The sequence below is a fragment of the Borostomias antarcticus genome (assembly GCF_949987555.1).
Source record: "Borostomias antarcticus genome assembly, chromosome: 7".
NCBI classification, from domain to species: Eukaryota; Metazoa; Chordata; class Actinopteri; order Stomiiformes; family Stomiidae; genus Borostomias; species Borostomias antarcticus.
In genome coordinates this window covers 17801386-17821161 of record NC_140240.1, presented here as the reverse complement: position 1 = coordinate 17821161, position 19776 = coordinate 17801386, and the positions used below count along the sequence as shown (strand labels likewise).

General features: G+C 43.5%; 2 protein-coding genes across 2 annotated transcripts in view; both read right to left on the bottom strand.

Moving 5' to 3' along the window:
* Positions 1-15510, bottom strand: part of eif4a3 (eukaryotic translation initiation factor 4A3) — a 31555-nt gene extending 16045 nt beyond the window's left edge. Inside the window, exons 1-5 of the mRNA XM_084441132.1 lie at positions 15274-15510; positions 13823-13895; positions 13623-13689; positions 1186-1248; positions 956-1088 (exon numbers count right to left, since the gene is read on the bottom strand). Of these exons, the coding sequence (XP_084297258.1) occupies positions 956-1088; positions 1186-1248; positions 13623-13689; positions 13823-13895; positions 15274-15427 (490 nt within the window). The 5' untranslated portion in view covers positions 15428-15510. The remainder of the gene's footprint in view (positions 1-955; positions 1089-1185; positions 1249-13622; positions 13690-13822; positions 13896-15273) is intronic.
* An 839-nt stretch (positions 15511-16349) lies between these two features.
* LOC311311419 (serum response factor-like) overlaps positions 16350-19776 on the bottom strand; it is a 62463-nt gene continuing 59036 nt past the window's right edge. The window contains exon 8 of the mRNA XM_084441129.1: positions 16350-19599. Within this exon, the coding sequence (XP_084297255.1) occupies positions 19510-19599 (90 nt within the window). The 3' untranslated portion in view covers positions 16350-19509. The remainder of the gene's footprint in view (positions 19600-19776) is intronic.

Sequence of the window (19776 nt, the reverse complement as noted above, 5' to 3'; positions counted from 1 at the left end):
AGTTGATCGGATGAAATCTGTAGGAGGAGTTCGTCGAAGTACGAGGCATGGAAATGGTCAAAACAAGGACAAAATGGCACATTAAGAGCAAAATGGCGGACTTCCTGTTGCATGTTGGGTATAGCTCCAAGAGACATTTAAGTGTGGCTCGATGAAATACATATGCCCACCGAATTTCGTTCGCCTACATCAAACTGAAAGGTGGGGCTCGCCATTTTAAACATTCCAGGGGCGCTCTTGAGCCGTTTTGCCACACCCATTTCCGTCACCCATGAATTATCAAATTTTTCTCCGGGACTGACGTATCTGCAAAGTTTCATTCGTTTTCATCGATGTTTAGGCCGCCAAAAAGGCATTTGTTTGGGGAGAAGAAGAAGAAGAAGGAGAAGGTAGGAGAATAATAATCCTTCGAAATTCAATAGGGCCTCGCACCGCCAGTGCTCGGGCCCTAATAATAATAATCCTTCGAGTTTCAATAGGGCCTCGCACCGCCAGTGCTCGGGCCCTAATAATCCTTCGAGTTTCAATAGGGCCTCGCACCGCCAGTGCTCGGGCCCTAATAATCCTTCGAGTTTCAATAGGGCCTCGCACCGCCAGTGCTCGGGCCCTAATAATCCTTCGAGTTTCAATAGGGCCTCGCACCGCCAGTGCTCGGGCCCTAATAATCCTTCGAACTTCAATAGGGCCTCGCACCGCCAGTGCTCGGGCCCTAAAAATCCTTACAATTTCAATAGGGCCTCGCACAGTCAGTGCTCGGGCCCTAATTAAACAACCAATACAAGGTACATCCAAAAGCACTTGTTTCCTTCACTGACTACACATGTTTCTAGTAGGCTGAGACTGACTTTCCATGCTTCTAGTAGGCAGAGCCTGACTACCATGCTTCTAGTAGGCAGAAATGTTCTTAAAAGGACAGTTCCATCCAGCGACATTATGGACCGCGGCGAAAGCTCACCGAACACTCTACCGGGGGTCCCGGCCACAACGTGCTGCCCGTAGTCCAGTTTACGGATGTCCTCGCCCACGTTGGTGCCACCAATGCAGGCGTGACACTGGACGTTCATGTAATCGCCCAGAGCCAGGAGCACCTGGGAGGAGCAGAGAGGGCGGGGTTATACTAATTTGTCCAAGACAAAGCGCCTCCCATCTAAGGTGCCATTTACAGGTGATGACATTGACACGTACCTTCTGTATCTGTCCAGCCAGCTCTCTGGTAGGGGCCAGGATCAGAGCTTGGGTTTCACGAACCTGAGGGAGAATAGAATAACAGGGTTGAGTGTAGTTTTGAGTGAGTGCTATTCTATCAAAATTCCAATCACTTGAATGGAAACCTACAACATGAAGGGTTTGATCTTTAACTATAGCAACTGTAATGTATATACCTGAATATCCAACCAACGGTATATACCTGAATATCTAACTAACGTATACCCAAATATCCAACTAGTGCATACCTGAATATCCAACTAATATATATACACCTTAATATCCAACTAACATATATACCTGAATATCCAACTACAGGCATGTGATTGGCAAAGGACAAAAAAAACAGGAAAATATACAGAGTGCAGAGCATGGAAGGACGTGAGTATATTTAATCATATTATCATGTTATATGCTTGATCATAGTGACAGCTCTCTGTAGTAGTTCTGGTGACTAGACTATAACTTCACTGCTGTGTTTTTCTTGTTATATAATTTCTCTTAGATTGGATGATGACAACACAGGACCCTCCACTTCAGGTGGACAGCCCTTTTCTTCTCCACCTTCAGTGAGGTTGACTACTTAACGGTCACTGTAAAATCTAGCCCCTCACCTGGAAGGCCAACAACAATATGTCAACTATTATGGCTAGACTGAGGCCAGCCCATCTGGAAGGCAGGTAACTAACATGTCAACTCGTCACACACGTTACATTAGTGTTATAGAGTATTGAGTGTGGTGACTACAGGACACCCTGGACTGGACGGAGTTCGCTGTACAGATCACAGAGTCGACTTGTCAGACCAGACTTTTATGCTGCACTTCAGCTAGCGGCAGAGTATCTCAAAGTGTTGTGATTCCAGGAGGACCCCGGACTGAGAATGCCCATTGAGTAGCCTATACCTCACTGATGGTGGAGCAGAACAGGGCTGTCCTAAGAACAATTATATAACAAGAAAAAAACATAGCAGTGAAGTCTAGCCAATCAGGTCAGAGAAGCAGGAAATCCTGTTTTAAAAAAATGGCGATGGTACCTTAAGTGGGGGGTGTGGGGTTCCTCCCACATAAAATTGTGGGCATCAAAAGCTTTATTTCCTGCATTCTGGTGAATTTTCTATGCACCAATGTGTACTGGATTAGCTTGTCTGTCTAATTATATTAGCCTACATAACCTGATATCATTGTGTTTATTTATTTTTAAATAACAAACAGCCTAGAACATCAAGTTACTGTGACTATACAGTGTTTCCCACAGGATTTTGGGCAGCTAAGGGGGGGTGGAGCTCCGAACCTTTAGGGGGGTCCAGGGGCATCAGACCTGCAAATTTCCGTGAGAGAAAAAGGTGACAGATCCGAAACCAAGTTATGGTAGGGGGGTCCGGGGGCATCCTCCCCCGTAAGAAATTTTTAGTGATTTTATTATGCACGACGCTTTTTGGAGCGTTTTGAAACTAGAATTTGTGTGTGCGTGTAGATACATGGCTCTTGCGAGGCACAATTTATCTATCCCAATTACAACCCCAAATACAACTAGTGCTGCGAGCAGCAGTGAGCGGGCCCTCGCACCCCACGCGTGTCGGGGTGTGGCGCCGTTAAAGGGTGTGCTATTTCGGTGTGCAGTGCTGAGAGAAACTTCCTGTCACCAGTAGGTGGCGCTCTAGGCGTGACTCAATACCGAAGCATAGATGTGTTCAGGACGGTACCTTGATGAAGCGTGAGACATGTTGAATAAATCGGATAACGTATGTAGGAGTTATGAGTACTTCCTGTTTCACCAGTAGGTGGCGCTGTAAGTGTGACTCAATACCGAAGCATAGATGTGTTCAGAATGCGACCTTCATGAAGCATCAGCAATTTGGTGCAAATCGGATAATGTATGTAGGAGTTATGAGGACGTACTGTTTCACCAATAGGTGGCGCTATAAGTATGACGCAATACTGACACATAGATGTGTTCAGGACAGAACCGTCATGAAGCGTGAGACATATCGGACAAATCGGATAATGTATGGAGGAGTTATGAGGACGTACTGTTTCACCAATAGGTGGCGCTATAAGTATGACGCAATACTGACACAGATGTGTTCAGGACAGAACCGTCATGAAGCGTGAGACATATCGGACAAATCGGATAATGTATGGAGGAGTTATGAGGACGTACTGTTTCACCAATAGGTGGCGCTATAAGTATGACGCAATACTGACACATAGATGTGTTCAAGACAGAACCGTCATGAAGCGTGAGACATATCGGACAAATCGGATAATGTATGGAGGAGTTATGAGGACGTACTGTTTCACCAATAGGTGGCGCTATAAGTATGATGCAATACTGACACAGATGTGTTCAGGACAGAACCGTCATGAAGCGTGAGACATATCGGACAAATCGGATAATGTATGGAGGAGTTATGAGGACGTACTGTTTCACCAATAGGTGGCGCTATAAGTATGACGCAATACTGACACATAGATGTGTTCAGGACAGAACCGTCATGAAGCGTGAGATATATCGGACAAATTGGATAATGTATGGAGGAGTTATGAGGACTTCGTGTTTTATGGCGAAATGTCAAACTTTGGCGGGGCGCCACGGCAAGGGTGTTTGGTGAACTTTTGATCACAAAGGTCTTAAGATGAAGCTGACCCGATATGAAGTTGATCGGATGAAATCTGTAGGAGGAGTTCGTCGAAGTACGAGGCATGGAAATGGTCAAAACAAGGACAAAATGGCACATTAAGAGCAAAATGGCGGACTTCCTGTTGCATGTTGGGTATAGCTCCAAGAGACATTTTAGTGTGGCTCGATGAAATACATATGCCCACCGAATTTCGTTCGCCTACATCAAACTAAAAGGTGGGGCTCGGCATTTTAAACTTTCCAGGGGGCGCTCTTGAGCCGTTTTGCCACGCCCATTTCCGTCACCAATGAAATATCCGATTTTCACCGGGACTGATGTATCTGCAAAGTTTCATCCGTTTTCATCGATGTTTAGGCCGCCAAAAAGGCATTTGTTTGGGGAGAAGGAGAACTAGGGCTGCGAGCAGCAGTGTGCGGGCCCTCGCACCCCATGCGTGTCGGGGTGCTGCGCCGTTAAAGGCTGTGCTATTTCGGTGTGCAGTACTGAGAGAAACTTCCTGTCACCAGTAGGTGGCGCTCTAGGAGTTATGAGGACTTCCTGTTTTACCAATAGGTGGCGCAATAAGTATGATGCAATACTGACACAAAGATGTGTTCAGGACAGAACAGTCATGAAGCGTGAGATATATCGGACAAATTGGATAATGTATGGAGGAGTTATGAGGACTTCCTGTTTCACCAATAGGTGGCGCTATAAGTATGACGCAATACTGACACATAGATGTGTTCAGGACAGAACCGTCATGAAGCGTGAGATATATCGGACAAATTGAATAATGTCTGGAGGAGTTATGAGGACTTCCTGTTTCACCAATAGGTGGCGCTATAAGTAGGACGCAATACTGACACAGATGTGTTCAGGACAGAACCGTCATGAAGCGTGAGATATATCGGACAAATTGAATAATGTCTGGAGGAGTTATGAGGACTTCCTGTTTCACCAATAGGTGGCGCTATAAGTAGGACGCAATACTGACACATAGATGTGTTCAGGACAGAACCGTCATGAAGCGTGAGATATATCGGACAAATCCGATAATGTATAAAGGAGTTATGGGGACTTCCTGTTTCACCAATAGGTGGCGCTATAAGTATGACGCAATACTGACACAGATGTGTTCAGGACAGAACCGTCATGAAGCGTGAGATATATCGGACAAATTGGATAATGTATGGAGGAGTTATGAGGACTTCGTCTTTTATGGCGAAATGTCAAACTTTGGCGGGGCGCCACGGCAAGGGTGTTTGGTGAAAACTCAATTTTTTTTATAACTTTTGATCACAAAGGTCTTAAGATGAAGCTGACCAGATATGAAGTTGATCAGATGAAATCTGTAGGAGGAGTTCGTCGAAGTACGAGGCATGGAAATGGTCAAAACAAGGACAAAATGGCACATTAAGAGCAAAATGGCGGACTTCCTGTTGCATGTTGGGTATAGCTCCAAGAGACATTTTAGTGTGGCTCGATGAAATACATATGCCCACCGAATTTCGTTCGCCTACATCAAACTGAAAGGTGGGGCTCGCCATTTTAAACTTTCCAGGGGGCGCTCTTGAGCCGTTTTGCCACGCCCATTTCCGTCACCAATGAAATATCCGATTTTCACCGGGACTGATGTATCTGCAAAGTTTCATCCGTTTTCATTGATGTTTAGGCCGCCAAAAAGGCATTTGTTTGGGAAGAAGGAGAATAAGGAGGAGAATAATAATAACTAGTGCTGCGAGCAGCAGTGAGCGGGCACTCGCACCCCACGCGTGTCGGGGTGTGGCGCCGTTAAAGGGTGTGCTATTTCGGTGTCCAGTACTGACAGAAACTTCCTGTCACCAGTAGGTGGCGCTCTAGGTGTGACTCAATACCGAAGCATAGTTGTGTTCAGGACGGTACCTTGATGAAGCGTGAGAAATGTTGAGTAAATCTGATAACGTATGTAGGAGTTATGAGGACTTCCTGTTTCACCAGTAGGTGGCGCTGTAAGTGTGACTCAATACCGACACATAGATGGGTTCAGAAGGCCACCTTCATGAAGCGTCAGCAATTTGGTGCAAATCGGATGATGTATGCAGGAGTTATGAGGACTTCTTGTTTCACCAATAGGTGGCGCTATACGTATGACGCAATACTGACACAGATGTGTTCAGGACAGAACCGTCATGAAGCGTGAGCTATATCGGACAAATTGGATAATGTATGGAGGAGTTATGAGGACTTCCTGTTTCACCAATAGGTGGCGCTATAAGTATGACGCAATACTGAAACATAGATGTGTTCAGGACAGAACCGTCATGAAGCGTGAGATATATCGGACAAATTGGATAATGTATGGAGGAGTTATGAGGACTTCCTGTTTCACCAATAGGTGGCGCTATAAGTATGACGCAATACTGACACATAGATGTGTTCAGGACAGAACCGTCATGAAGCGTGAGCTATATCGGACAAATTGGATAATGTATGGAGGAGTTATGAGGACTTCCTGTTTCACCAATAGGTGGCGCTATAAGTATGACGCAATACTGACACATAGATGTGTTCAGGACAGAACCGTCATGAAGCGTGAGATATATCGGACAAATTGGATAATGTATGGAGGAGTTGAGGACTTCGTCTTTTATGGCGAAATGTCAAACTTTGGCGGGGCGCCACGGCAAGGGTGTTTGGTGAAAACTCAATTTTTTTGATAACTTTTGATCACAAAGGTCTTAAGATGAAGCTGACCGGATATGAAGTTGATCGGATAAAATCTGTAGGAGGAGTTCGTTGAAGTACGAGGCATGGAAATGGTCAAAACAAGGACAAAATGGCACATAAAAAGCAAAATGGCGGACTTCCTGTTGCATGTTGGGTATAGCTCTAAGAGACATTTTAGTGTGTCTCGATGAAGTACATTTGCCCACCGAATTTCGTTCGCCTACATCAAACTGGAAGGTGGGGCTCGCCATTTTAAATTTTCCAGGGGGCGCTCTTGAGCCGTTTTGCCACGCCCATTTCCGTCACCCATGAATTATCAAATTTTTCACCGGGACTGATGTATCTGCAAAGTTTCATCCGTTTTCATCGATGTTTAGGCCGCCAAAAAGGCATTTGTTTGGGGAGAAGAAGAAGAAGAAGGAGAAGGGAGAATAATAATAATCCTTCGAAATACAATAGGGCCTCGCACCACCAGTGCTCGGGCCCTAACTAGTGCTGCGAGCAGCAGTGAGCGCGCCCTCGCACCCCACGCGTGTCGGGGTGCTGCGCCGTTAAAGGCTGTGCTATTTCGGTGTGCAGTACTGACAGAAACTTCCTGTCACCAGTAGGTGGCGCTCTAGGCGTGACTCAACACCGAAGCATAGATGTGTTCAGGACGGTACCTTGATGAAGCGTGAGAAATGTTGAGTAAATCGGATAACGTATGTAGGAGTTATGAGGACTTCCTGTTTCACCAGTAGGTGGCACTGTAAGTGTGACACAATACCGACACATAGATGGGTTCAGAAGGCCACCTTCATGAAGCGTCAGCAATTTGGTGCAAATCGGATGATGTATGCAGGAGTTATGAGGACTTCCTGTTTCACCAATAGGTGGCGCTATACGTATGACGCAATACTGACACAAAGATGTGTTCAGGACAGAACCGTCATGAAGCGTGAGCTATATGGGACAAATTGGATAATGTATGGAGGAGTTATGAGGACTTCCTGTTTCACAAATAGGTGGCGCTATAAGTATGATGCAATACTGAAACATAGATGTGTTCAGGACAGAACCGTCATGAAGCGTGAGATATATCGGACAAATTGGATAATGTATGGAGGAGTTATGAGGACTTCCTGTTTCAGCAATAGGTGGCGCTATAAGTATGACGCAATACTGACACATAGATGTGTTCAGGACAGAACCGTCATAAAGCGTGAGATATATCGGACAAATTGGATAATGTATGGAGGAGTTATGAGGACTTCGTGTTTTATGGCGAAATGTCAAACTTTGGCGGGGCGCCACGGCAAGGGTGTTTAGTGAAAACTCAATTTTTTTGATAACTTTTGATCACAAAGGTCTTAAGATGAAGCTGACCCGATATGAAGTTGATCGGATGAAATCTGTAGGAGGAGTTCGTCGAAGAACGAGGCATGGAAATGGTCAAAACAAGGACAAAATGGCACATTAAGAGCAAAATGGCGGACTTCCTGTTGCATGTTGGGTATAGCTCCAAGAGACATTTAAGTGTGGCTCGATGAAATACATATGCCCACCGAATTTCGTTCGCCTACATCAAACTGAAAGGTGGGGCTCGCCATTTTAAACTTTCCAGGGGGCGCTCTTGAGCCGTTTTGCCACGCCCATTTCCGTCACCAATGAAATATCCGATTTTCACCAGGACTGATGTATCTGCAAAGTTTCATCCGTTTTCATCGATGTTTAGGCCGCCAAAAAGGCATTTGTTTGGGGAGAAGGAGAATAAGGAGAACTAGTGCTGCGAGCAGCAGTGAGCGGGCCCTCGCACCCCACGCGTGTCGGGGTGCTGCGCCGTTAAAGGCTGTGCTATTTCGGTGTGCAGTACTGAGAGAAACTTCCTGTCACCAGTAGGTGGCGCTCTAGGCGTGACTCAACACCGAAGCATAGATGTGTTCAGGACGGTACCTTGATGAAGCGTGAGAAATGTTGAGTAAATCGGATAACGTATGTAGGAGTTATGAGGACTTCCTGTTTCACCAGTAGGTGGCACTGTAAGTGTGACACAATACCGACACATAGATGGGTTCAGAAGGCCACCTTCATGAAGCGTCAGCAATTTGGTGCAAATCGGATGATGTATGCAGGAGTTATGAGGACTTCCTGTTTCACCAATAGGTGGCGCTATACGTATGACGCAATACTGACACAAAGATGTGTTCAGGACAGAACCGTCATGAAGCGTGAGCTATATGGGACAAATTGGATAATGTATGGAGGAGTTATGAGGACTTCCTGTTTCACAAATAGGTGGCGCTATAAGTATGATGCAATACTGAAACATAGATGTGTTCAGGACAGAACCGTCATGAAGCGTGAGATATATCGGACAAATTGGATAATGTATGGAGGAGTTATGAGGACTTCCTGTTTCAGCAATAGGTGGCGCTATAAGTATGACGCAATACTGACACATAGATGTGTTCAGGACAGAACCGTCATGAAGCGTGAGATATATCGGACAAATTGGATAATGTATGGAGGAGTTATGAGGACTTCGTGTTTTATGGCGAAATGTCAAACTTTGGCGGGGCGCCACGGCAAGGGTGTTTAGTGAAAACTCAATCCCATTTCCGTCACCCATGAATTATCAAATTTTTCACCGGGACTGACGTATATGCAAAGTTTCATCTGTTTTCATCGATGTTTAGGCCGCCAAAAAGGCATTTGTTTGGGGAGAAGAAGAAGGTAGGAGAATAATAATCCTTCGAAATACAATAGGGCCTCGCACCGCCAGTGCTCGGGCCCTAATAATCCTTCGAAATTCAATAGGGCCTCGCACCGCCAGTGCTCGGACCCTAATAATAATCCTTCGAGTTTCAATAGGGCCTCGCACCGCCAGTGCTCGGGCCCTAATTATGTAGATGTCCAGATTCACAGTTGAAACAATTTAATCAGAATTTCAATGCTTCTTTTTCCCTAAAAAGAGAGAACAGTTAAATAAAAAGTTATTTATTTATTTAAGCAACCAAACAATTACTTGTTTACACATTATTAGGGCCCGAGCACTGGCGGTGCGAGGCCCTATTGAATTTCGAAGAATTATTATTCTCCTACCTTCTACCTTCTACCTTCTTCTTCTTCTTCTCCCCAAACAAATGCCTTTTTGGCGGCCTAAACATCGATGAAAACGGATGAAACTTTGCAGATACATCAGTCCCGGTGAAAAATTTGATAATTCATGGGTGACGGAAATGGGCGTGGCAAAACGGCTCAAGAGCGCCCCCTAGAAAGTTTAAAATGGCGAGCCCCACCTTTCAGTTTGATGTAGGCGAACGAAATTCGGTGGGCATATGTATTTTATCGAGCCACACTTAAATGTCTCTTGGAGCTATACCCAACATGCAACAGGAAGTCCGCCATTTTGCTTTTAATGTGCCATTTTGTCCTTGTTTTGACCATTTCCATGCCTCGTACTTCAATGAACTCCTCCTATAGATTTCATCCGATCAACTTCATATTCGGTCAGCTTCATCTTAAGACCTTTGTGATCAAAAGTTATCAAAAAAATTTAGTTTTCACCACACACCCTTGCCGTGGCGCCCCGCTAAAGTTTGACATTTCGCCATAAAACACGAAGTCCTCATAACTCCTCCATACATTATCCGATTTGTCCGATATATCTCACGCTTCATGACGGTTCTGTCCTGAACACATCTATGTGTAAGTATTGCGTCATACTTATAGCGCCACCTATTGGTGAAACAGGAAGTCCTCATAACTCCTCCATACATTATCCAATTTGTCCGATATAGCTCACGCTTCATGACGGTTCTGTCCTGAACACATCTATGTGTCAGTATTGCGTCATACGTATAGCGCCACCTATTGGTGAAACAGGAAGTCCTCATAACTCCTGCATACATCATCCGATTTGCACCAAATTGCTGATGCTTCATGAAGGTGGCCTTCTGAACCCATCTATGTGTCGGTATTGAGTCACACTTACAGCGCCACCTACTGGTGAAACAGGAAGTCCTCATAACTCCTACATACTTTGTCCGATTTACACAACATTTCTCACGCTTCATCAAGGTACTGTCCTGAACACATCTATGCGTCGGTATTGAGTCACGCTTAGAGCGCCACCTACTGGTGACAGGAAGTTTCTGTCAGTACTGGACACCGAAATAGCACACCCTTTAACGGCGCCACACCCCGACCCGCGTGGGGTGCGAGGGCCCGCTCACTGCTGCTCGCAGCACTAGTTCTCCCTGTTGCCTCTCAAAAAAAGACAACCAACCTCCATTGCCTGAAATGCAGGAAAGAATGAGACAGGGGCTGCGTTCCGAATCGCATACTTCTACTTCTTACTACCAGTACCTACTACAGCTGCCCTTAGAAAGTACGTACTTTGCAAGCAGTAGGCATCCAATTGGGACATACTACCTTGTCATATAACATTGCGCCTTGAAATTAGCCCACATCCGTCGCTGTCCATAACGCGACATTCGTCTACAGCTGTCAACTCGCGCATGTGACGCACATTACCGCTGCGCAAAGGATTGTGGGTCAGAATAGCCAGAAAAGCCTGCTGGCGTGCATACTGCAAAATACGACCGGATGTAGTAGGTCATCCTGGTACTTTTGCCATACTGCATGTGGCATACTATGTATTGGGACATACTACATTCTGTTTTGGCATACTATATAGTAGGGTAGTAGGCGATTCGGAACGCAGCCAGGGAGACATGATAGCTTTTAGGGATGTTCCGATCTGATTTTTTTGGGCCGATACACCGATTATTTTCCTCAGGATCGGCCGATACCGATACATAAAACCCCCCCACAAAAAACGACTTCTCCTCTTAGAATGGTCTTTCCCATATTATTGTATCAATATGATGACATGGTCTATGCTTGCATATTTTTAGATTAAGGCTGCCCATTACTATCACTTATTAACTGGTGAATAGGCCCTCCAAATAATATTCAGTATATATCAGATTCAGTAGACTTCATACTTCAGTATACAGTATACCATTTGGACCAATGCCAAATGAGTAAAAAATAAAGTTGTGTTTTTTGTTGTGTAATTGTTTTCTGTGACTTTTATTTTGGAATTCCTTGAAAGAAAGCTACCGGACATAAGTTTTGTTTCTGCTTGAGGGGCAACTAGTAGTGTCCTCTATCCTAATTTTAAACCGCAAAAATATCCAAACTACAGCTGATCAGAGATTTCGTTAACAAGTGATTAGCAGCAGCAGCTTTGGAGATATTTGGGCTGTATAAAAAAAACGCTGTATGAGGAGATCCTGGGAGAAAACTCGTGCAATTGGAATGGATGTTGGACGCTGTTGACATGACGTTTACGTTATTCAACTGGAGATCAAGCAACGTTACATCCAACAACAGGATCTGTACTTATACCCTCGTCTGCTGTGGTTAGTTACTATTTCACGTTCTGAATTGACCCACCACTCTATACCATTTAGTTTGTAGCATCCAAGTTTGTACATTATATCTATGCCAAGCTAACCAGTTAGTATTATCCAATAAGGTTTATTCTAGCCTGAACATCAAACGCAGTCACTTCCCTCACCCCCCCCCCTTTTTGGAAAACTCCCGCGAATGACCCAATTGACAAAAAAAACAGTGATTGTAGCCGAAAGGCGACTAGTTTGCAGGTATGGGGCATGCCCCCCCGGGATTTTTTTTTTTAACATTGTTAATTTAAGTGCATCAATTTGGTGCACTTTGAGATCAAAATCAAGAAACCATAGCAATTTAATCATCGGACCACATTTGGTTATGAAAGGGGATGGCAAAGAAGTAGTCATACACAAATTATGGTAAACGAGACAGGACTTTAAATAAAAATCAATATTAAATAACATCCAGTGTCGTGCCCAGTCTTTTTTTAATGAAAATACAGGCAACACCCTGACAAACAACTCAATGTGCCAAAGACCACATTTCCATCTACTGTACAAAAGACTATTTAATGCAACATACTGCGGGACATGAGCCCTTAAAAAATGTCAGTTCTGAAAAAGATAAATCTGGGGGAAATGTGCCAGTGGAAGCTGAAATGACTGCAGTTGCTAAAAAGAGCCAGCTGACCATCATCTAATAGAGAAGACTCAGAGATGGCAACCAACCATGCCAAAACCAAACCCAGCATTTGTTTAAATAGACCCTTTTGCTTAGGTAAGTGAAGTTTCATGTTTATCTGACACTTGTAAATATGAGCGCCTCTTCTAAATAGGCCGACACCGATTTATTTTGACGGCGAAGTGAATGGAGGGTGAAAGGACTTGTCTGGTATGAGCGACCATGTGACTACAGGACTGAAAAGGGCTACTTTGCTGGTAGCTAACTAACAGTCTAGCTTGCTAGCCTGGAAAATTTGCATTACATAGACTGGAAAATTAACGTTGCAGCATAGCCCAAATTATGTTTGGACAAGTAGACAACTACAGTGGATATTCAATATGGATTGTATTGTATATATTGTAAGTAGCTAGCGTTAATTTTCCTCAAACAAACGTGTCTCCACTCCGTGTGGAATTCCAGCGGGCCGCCATGGATGAATTAACGTATGGGAAACACTGTATAATGTAGGTTGTCAGGCCAAATGTAGGCTACCCAGTAGACTAGCAGTTTTATGTCAATGAATCGAGAAGAGGCTCCACACTCCCATAGAGAAAGCATTGTCTGTTTGATAACAATCATTGACATTAACAAATAATCATTTTCGCCACTACCGCGAACAACACCACGTGTGAGTGTAACTAGCTAATCGTCTGAATGAAAAAAGGTTGCACGCGAACAATTAACCAGGTTGCACAGATTAATACCTACTACGCAAAATGTGTACAGGTTGGCAGGTCTTAGTGATTCTCTTGTCGAGAGCTGGAGGCAGCACAAAATTTGACAGAGCCTCGTAATTCTCTATGCAGGATAAACACTGCTGAATATCCAACTAACATATATACCTGAATATCCAACTAACAAATACCAGAACATTCACTTAACATATATACCAGAATATCCAACTAACATATATACCTGAATATCCAACGAACATATATACCAGAACATCCAACTAACATATATACCTGAATATCCAGACACTGCAGCACAGAAACGCAGAACGTGGCAGTCTTTCCTGTACCGGACTGAGACCTAGAGGGGGAATATGAAGGGGGGCTCATTGTAAACAAACATTCTCCTCTGTCCAGGCGTCCAGTCAGAGCAAGAATATTGTGAACAAAACACTGAAGTGAAAATACCGAGTGAGATGTTGGATGAGACTTACTGTGCAATGACATCTCTTCCTTTGATGATCTGTTTAATTGCTCTTTGCTGGATGGCTGATGGTTTCTCAAAACCTGAAGAAAGGAAAATTGACAATTATTAGAAAGATCCATATAACATTAAGGGGAACCAATGAGCAATTAGGTGGGTAGCAATGATACCTGCACATAGTGAAGGGGAAACATTCACCGCTTGCCATGTACGTAGTTAGTATGTTTTTTAAGCTACTGAGTTTTAAGTCAGAATTTCTGAGAAAAAAGTCAGAAATAACTTCTGAGATTAAAGTCAGAATTTCTTATATTAAAGTCAGAATTTCTGAGAAAAAAACTGAATTTCTGAGAAAAAAGTCAGAAATAACTTCTGAGAAAAAAAGTCTGAATTTCTGACTTTAAACTCAGAAGCTTAAAGGACAATGCTCGTTTTTGACAACCTGGACCTTATTTACGACATATTATAAGACGTTTAACTCACCGAGATCACTTTGGTGTAGTTCAGAGGCATGTAGAAGAAATGTAAAATCCAGCGCGAGCCAGTATATGCATGTAATGGCGGTGGTGGGGGCACCGAGAATGCAGTTTCTAAAAATCTATGTTCTGCCGCGAAACGGTTGTTTTCATCAATCTGTCTTGATGATTCGCTAGTTGTGCTTACATAGAGCGTATGCCTGGTGTGGTTTTTCACATGCCTCTGTAATATGATCTTTGGAAACATCTTTAGACACGAAATAGCTTCCTCACTTGCGCCAGCATGCATGCGCACAGCGTACTGGAGCAACGATTGCGCGCTGTGCGCATGCGTGCTGGAGCAAGTGGGGAAGCTATTTCGTTTCTAAAGACGTTTCTAAAGATCATATTACAGAGGCATGTGAACAACCATGGCCCTAATGCTCTTCCGTAGTATGTTCGAAGTTCAAATAAAGCTATTTTCCACAATTACACAAGCAAGGTTGTATTTCGCTCGTGAAAATCAATTGTTACTTATATTATAAGGTATAAAATGTGTACGATTGCAAACTAGTCTGGGGGTTTAAATGGTTGGCGTTTTCTAGTCAGATACGTATTCGTAATTATATGTAATCTTCGGCAGCAACATTTCACTGTATATTGTACACTGTACTTTTAGATATGACAAATAAGCCCGAATGTGATCTGAATGAGGGGGTTGGGCAGAATACAGTAGTGCTAACTGGTTCATGTCTAGCTAGTTCGCTAACGTTAGCACCAATGCTAATGTCGATGAATTTGCAAACAATAGTGTAGCTAGCCAGACCTAGGATATTCAGACCTAGCTAGTTGGCGTAGCTGTACGCGCCAAGTGAAAATATGGGATTTCCCACGCAACTCATATTTGTCGTGCGAGGTATTTAAACGTGTAGATGATCTAGATATTCGTGGAGCTCTTGTAAGCAGTTAGCTCCGCGGCCCAGTATGGGGAACACATCCCCGGGCTCACCGTAAGCGTAGATCCCGCGGAGGAGGTCCTCCCGGAGGCCCATGGTGTCAAAAGTAGGAGTAACATCGACCTCCTCGCTGGTCTCAAACTCGATCTTAGTCATGTCTTCTTCCTTCAGAAGTCGCTTCCTACCAGGTACCGGAGCTGCAGCCATGGCTTCTCTGACTTTTATTCCCAAAATACGATTAACTTTACAATCGACAGCTTCGCTAAGGGAACTCACGACTCGACGTGGTGGGAAGTAGAAAAAAGACCGCCGCGTGCGTTGCTCTGGTGACGTCGAAATCAAGCGACTGGAAAGGGGGCGGGGGATACTGATGCTGGTGATTCAGCTCCACCCCCCGATATCAGATTCAGGACCACTGTTATTAGCCGTGGTATTTTTTTTTTTTTACAAATACTAGGAATTTGCTTTGGTCAATTGTTGCATAACACTGATGGAGACAACATTAGACAAGGTGCAAGGACAAGACAGGACAATGAGCTGTCCTATCTCTTTCCTGCATTCTGTCCAATGTTGTCTTCATGTTCAAAGGCAAATTCCTAGTATGTTGATAAACTACAATGGCAATAAAACAAATTCTGATTCTGAATGTAGTGTGATGAGTGTATATAGTTATTCTTATAGCTCCATAGTATATACAGTATGTGTACAATGTGTTAACGTGTGTGTGATGTTCTTAATGTGTGTGCCGTTGTGATGTGTCCAGTGCGAGCCTATGTACAGTACAGTCAGCGGTCATGTGCAAGTAGGGCAAAAGGGACAAAGTCAGAGAGGGGAGAGTCAGAGGGGGACACAGGCCTTACTGCTGTGACTGGTGGCCGAGGGGAAGAAGCTGTTTTTGTGGCATGAGGTCTTGGTCCTGAAGGAGCGCAGTGTCCTGCCAGAGGCGAGGGATCAGAGAGAATAGGACCAGGGTGGGAAGAATCTACCACAATCTGTCTGGCTTCAGGGCCTTGGAGGGATGTCAGATTGCAGCCGATATAATTTGGATGTTGGATGGAAAAAACAATGAAAGGTTGTCCAAAGGTTTCTCCAAAAGTACATTTATTACACATTTAAACTGTACAGTTACCAGTGATATGATATACAAAATAGTATTTTCAAACTCAACACAATTTATGTTGACTTGATATACAGTGCTCCAGTTTCCTATAAAACTAGGGATATAGTCACTTGGGGTAGGCAAAAAAAATTATTTTATTCATAAATGCATAGGCTCTCAAAACAAATAATGGTGACACAAGCAACGTAGGCAAATAATGAAGTCCCCCTCAGCATGATAATGACAATATTTTACCCAATTTCCATGTCTTTATGCAAGTAGTTCAAAATAGGTAAGCCCTACTGTATATAGCGATCATAGTGTGCTATAATTAGGCTCTTCCTCCAGTGTGCTATGCCCCACGACGGGCAGTGTAGCAGAATGAAGCAAGGAATATGGAATGGAATGCCAGGTGTCAACAACACAGTAGACTCGGATGTCAACACACACAGACTCAGATTCCATTCCACACTCCATGGCACATGTTTGCTACACCACTGGAGTAAGAGCATTATTATGGCACCCATATTTAATTTTCACTGATCTTGGCTATAGTGAATATCAACATTTGTCAACGTGTATCACGTGATACTAGTAAAGTTTCAACAGCCTGTGCAGAGCACTCAATTTTAAATTAGTAAATTCACACAACATTAGACATGCGATTTTTATACAATATTTTCAACAAAAGCCAAAATATATTCAAAACTATATTCAAAACTTTTTGAAAACATTCTGTTAATTCCAAACCATTTCCAGGCCTGGAAAACAGTTTTTCTAATTTCTTAACTTTTTCAGGAATTTGATGACCATGGGAATCCTGTGAAAATGAAGTGGTGTGTGTGTGTGTGTGTGTGTGTGTATGTGTGTGTTTTTCACCCCCTCCATAGATATGGACACATGTACACTGACAGTGTCTTCTATAGGATGTTCACAAAAGTAAAACAGTATTGTTAATTAATACACTAAATGCTGCCCCTCTTGTAGTTAATGTTTGATCCCCTTGCAGGTAAGAACACTTGCTAAATAATACTAATCTCTCCTGATTATGTTACACAGTAGTTCCGAGTTCAGAGAATACTAAAATGCCACAAATTAAACATATAAAAACCATCTAATACCTTAATACCTCAATTTGACAACACACCATGTCTCCCGGGGCTGATGCTGGGAGGAGGCTGTCAAGTGTTGTTCTATGTATTGTACAGTAATACTGTATATATTTTGTGGTTCCAGACTAACCTTGCATGACCTTCTAGTGCCTTTAAAGGTCAGTGTAACTTGTGTGGAGGCAGTACCTACAGTATGAGAGTGGGTACTCTGTCATTCAGCTGAGAGGGGGCAGAACACTACTGCTACCAATGTTCACTTGGCTTCCCTTTTTGTGACCTTTCCTTCCTAGGCCTCCTTGTGACCTTTCCACAGATACGCCAGCAAAAGGACCAGATAGGGTTTCTACCCTTGCTGATGTCAGATCACAGATATAAGGACCAGGTCCCACAAACAAAACATCTGAAGGCTAAAAGTAACTCATAACTTGCTCATTTAGGAGAAACACCCAAAAAATAATGGGTATGTCACTGATCATTTTAGGACTCCTACATTTTGGGCTAAGAGTATTTCACAAAGCCTTTAAGCACTAAAACCAGCTCCAGTCTGGGAGAAGTTATCCGTCCATATGCAACACGCCCCTTTTGAGACTGTGTTACTAGCTGGTGTACCCAGTCCCTTATCTGTCCGTTGCGAAACTGTCATAATTAAGTCATTCTGCCTGGTCTACAACACAAATCTCTTGGATAAAGTGTTGCCGAGAATTTTTAGAAGTACTCACAGTTGAACGAGGGTTGTGTCCTTAGATTAAACATGTTTATTAGAAGCAAGAGCTTTCAAACCCGCCGATGTGGGTTCTGACACAGGACACAATCCTTGTGCAACTGTGAGTACCTGAAATTTCTCTGCCACACTTTACCCAGGAGCTTTGCATTGTAGACAAGGGACTGGGTACACCAGCTAGTAACACAGTCCCAAAAGGGGCTTACTCTTATCTCCCAGTTCCTTAGTACAAGTTGGTGTTAGCAACTTTGTCAAAAGGTTTTAAGAAGAAACTCTTATCTACTGTAGGAACTTTTAGTGCTATTTAGGAATACTCCAAGTGGTAAGACAAAATGTTTTGTGAATATGGACCCAGACAGCTTCCATCTGCCGATGTCAGATCAGAGACACAAGGGGGGAAGGAAACATTGATATCAATGCCTGTAATTACCAGAACGTCACCAGTTACATTATGAAAAGACCTGACAGGTCACTGTAACAGCACTTCCTATGTCACGATTGGGACAGCACAGCCAATGCCAGTCAATACCTTAGATCTTAGATTGTACAAATATCTGGAAATTGTACCTACTGACTTGATTTACAGACGTATCTATGGACCTACTTTAAACCAAGCTTTAAATACCGGTTACAGTATGACAGTTCAGTTTAGAATCAACTAATCAGTCTATAAACTAATCAGACTGGAGCTATGATGGTTGTGAGTGTGCATTCTGTGCAGATCAGTACATGGACTTCCCCAAACATGGGCCACTCAGCACCTGTGTTTCTCCTCGCTTAACTTCTTATGTAAAATTATCTTTCAAATGCCATAATAAGAAAAGGACATGTCATAGAAACCATGTTCTTAAAAAAAGGAATACAATCATATGGAAAAGAGAAATAATCAAAACAACGTTCAGTTACCTATACAAAAAAACAGTATGTGATCCAGACGGCGTGCGCACGCACGCACGCACGCACACACACACACACACTACACACAGCTCTAGCGAATGACATGTGAGCCCATAGCACCAGCAGTGTTTGCATGTCTCAAGTAATGGGAGTAATGGGATCGATTGCAAAGAAAGAAAGTTACAGGCTGTATGGAAAACCTATACAAAGAAAGTGACTGTACCATAATTTTAAGCCAATTAAACGTCATGGTAACTGTGTGTGTTTGTGTGTGTGTACTTACCTTAGAATGTGTATAAAACAAGTTGTGAAAAGGCTGTAATAAATAGGGGTGCAGCAGTTTGTTGGCAGTGTGCCCGTCATCCCCTGGCGTGCAAGTGTGCATGTGAGAAGCAGTCTGTTGATAAGTGGATGCTGGTCAATCATGTGAGAAGCAGTCTGTTGATATGTGGATGCTGGGTCAGTCGTCCTTCGAGTGTGCGTCCAGATTGACCACTTGGAGCTCTGTCAGGTTGCTGCTGCTGCCGCTCGACTGCTGGCCAATCACCATCTAGCGGACAGCAAAGAGGAGGGGTTAGCCCTTATTACAGCCCGTCATAAACAAGGTGCTAGCTCTTATTACAGATAATCATAAACAAGGTGCTAGCTCTTATTACAGCCCGTCATAAACAAGGTGCTACAGTAGCTCTTATTACAGATGGTCATAAACAAGGTGCTAGCTCTTATT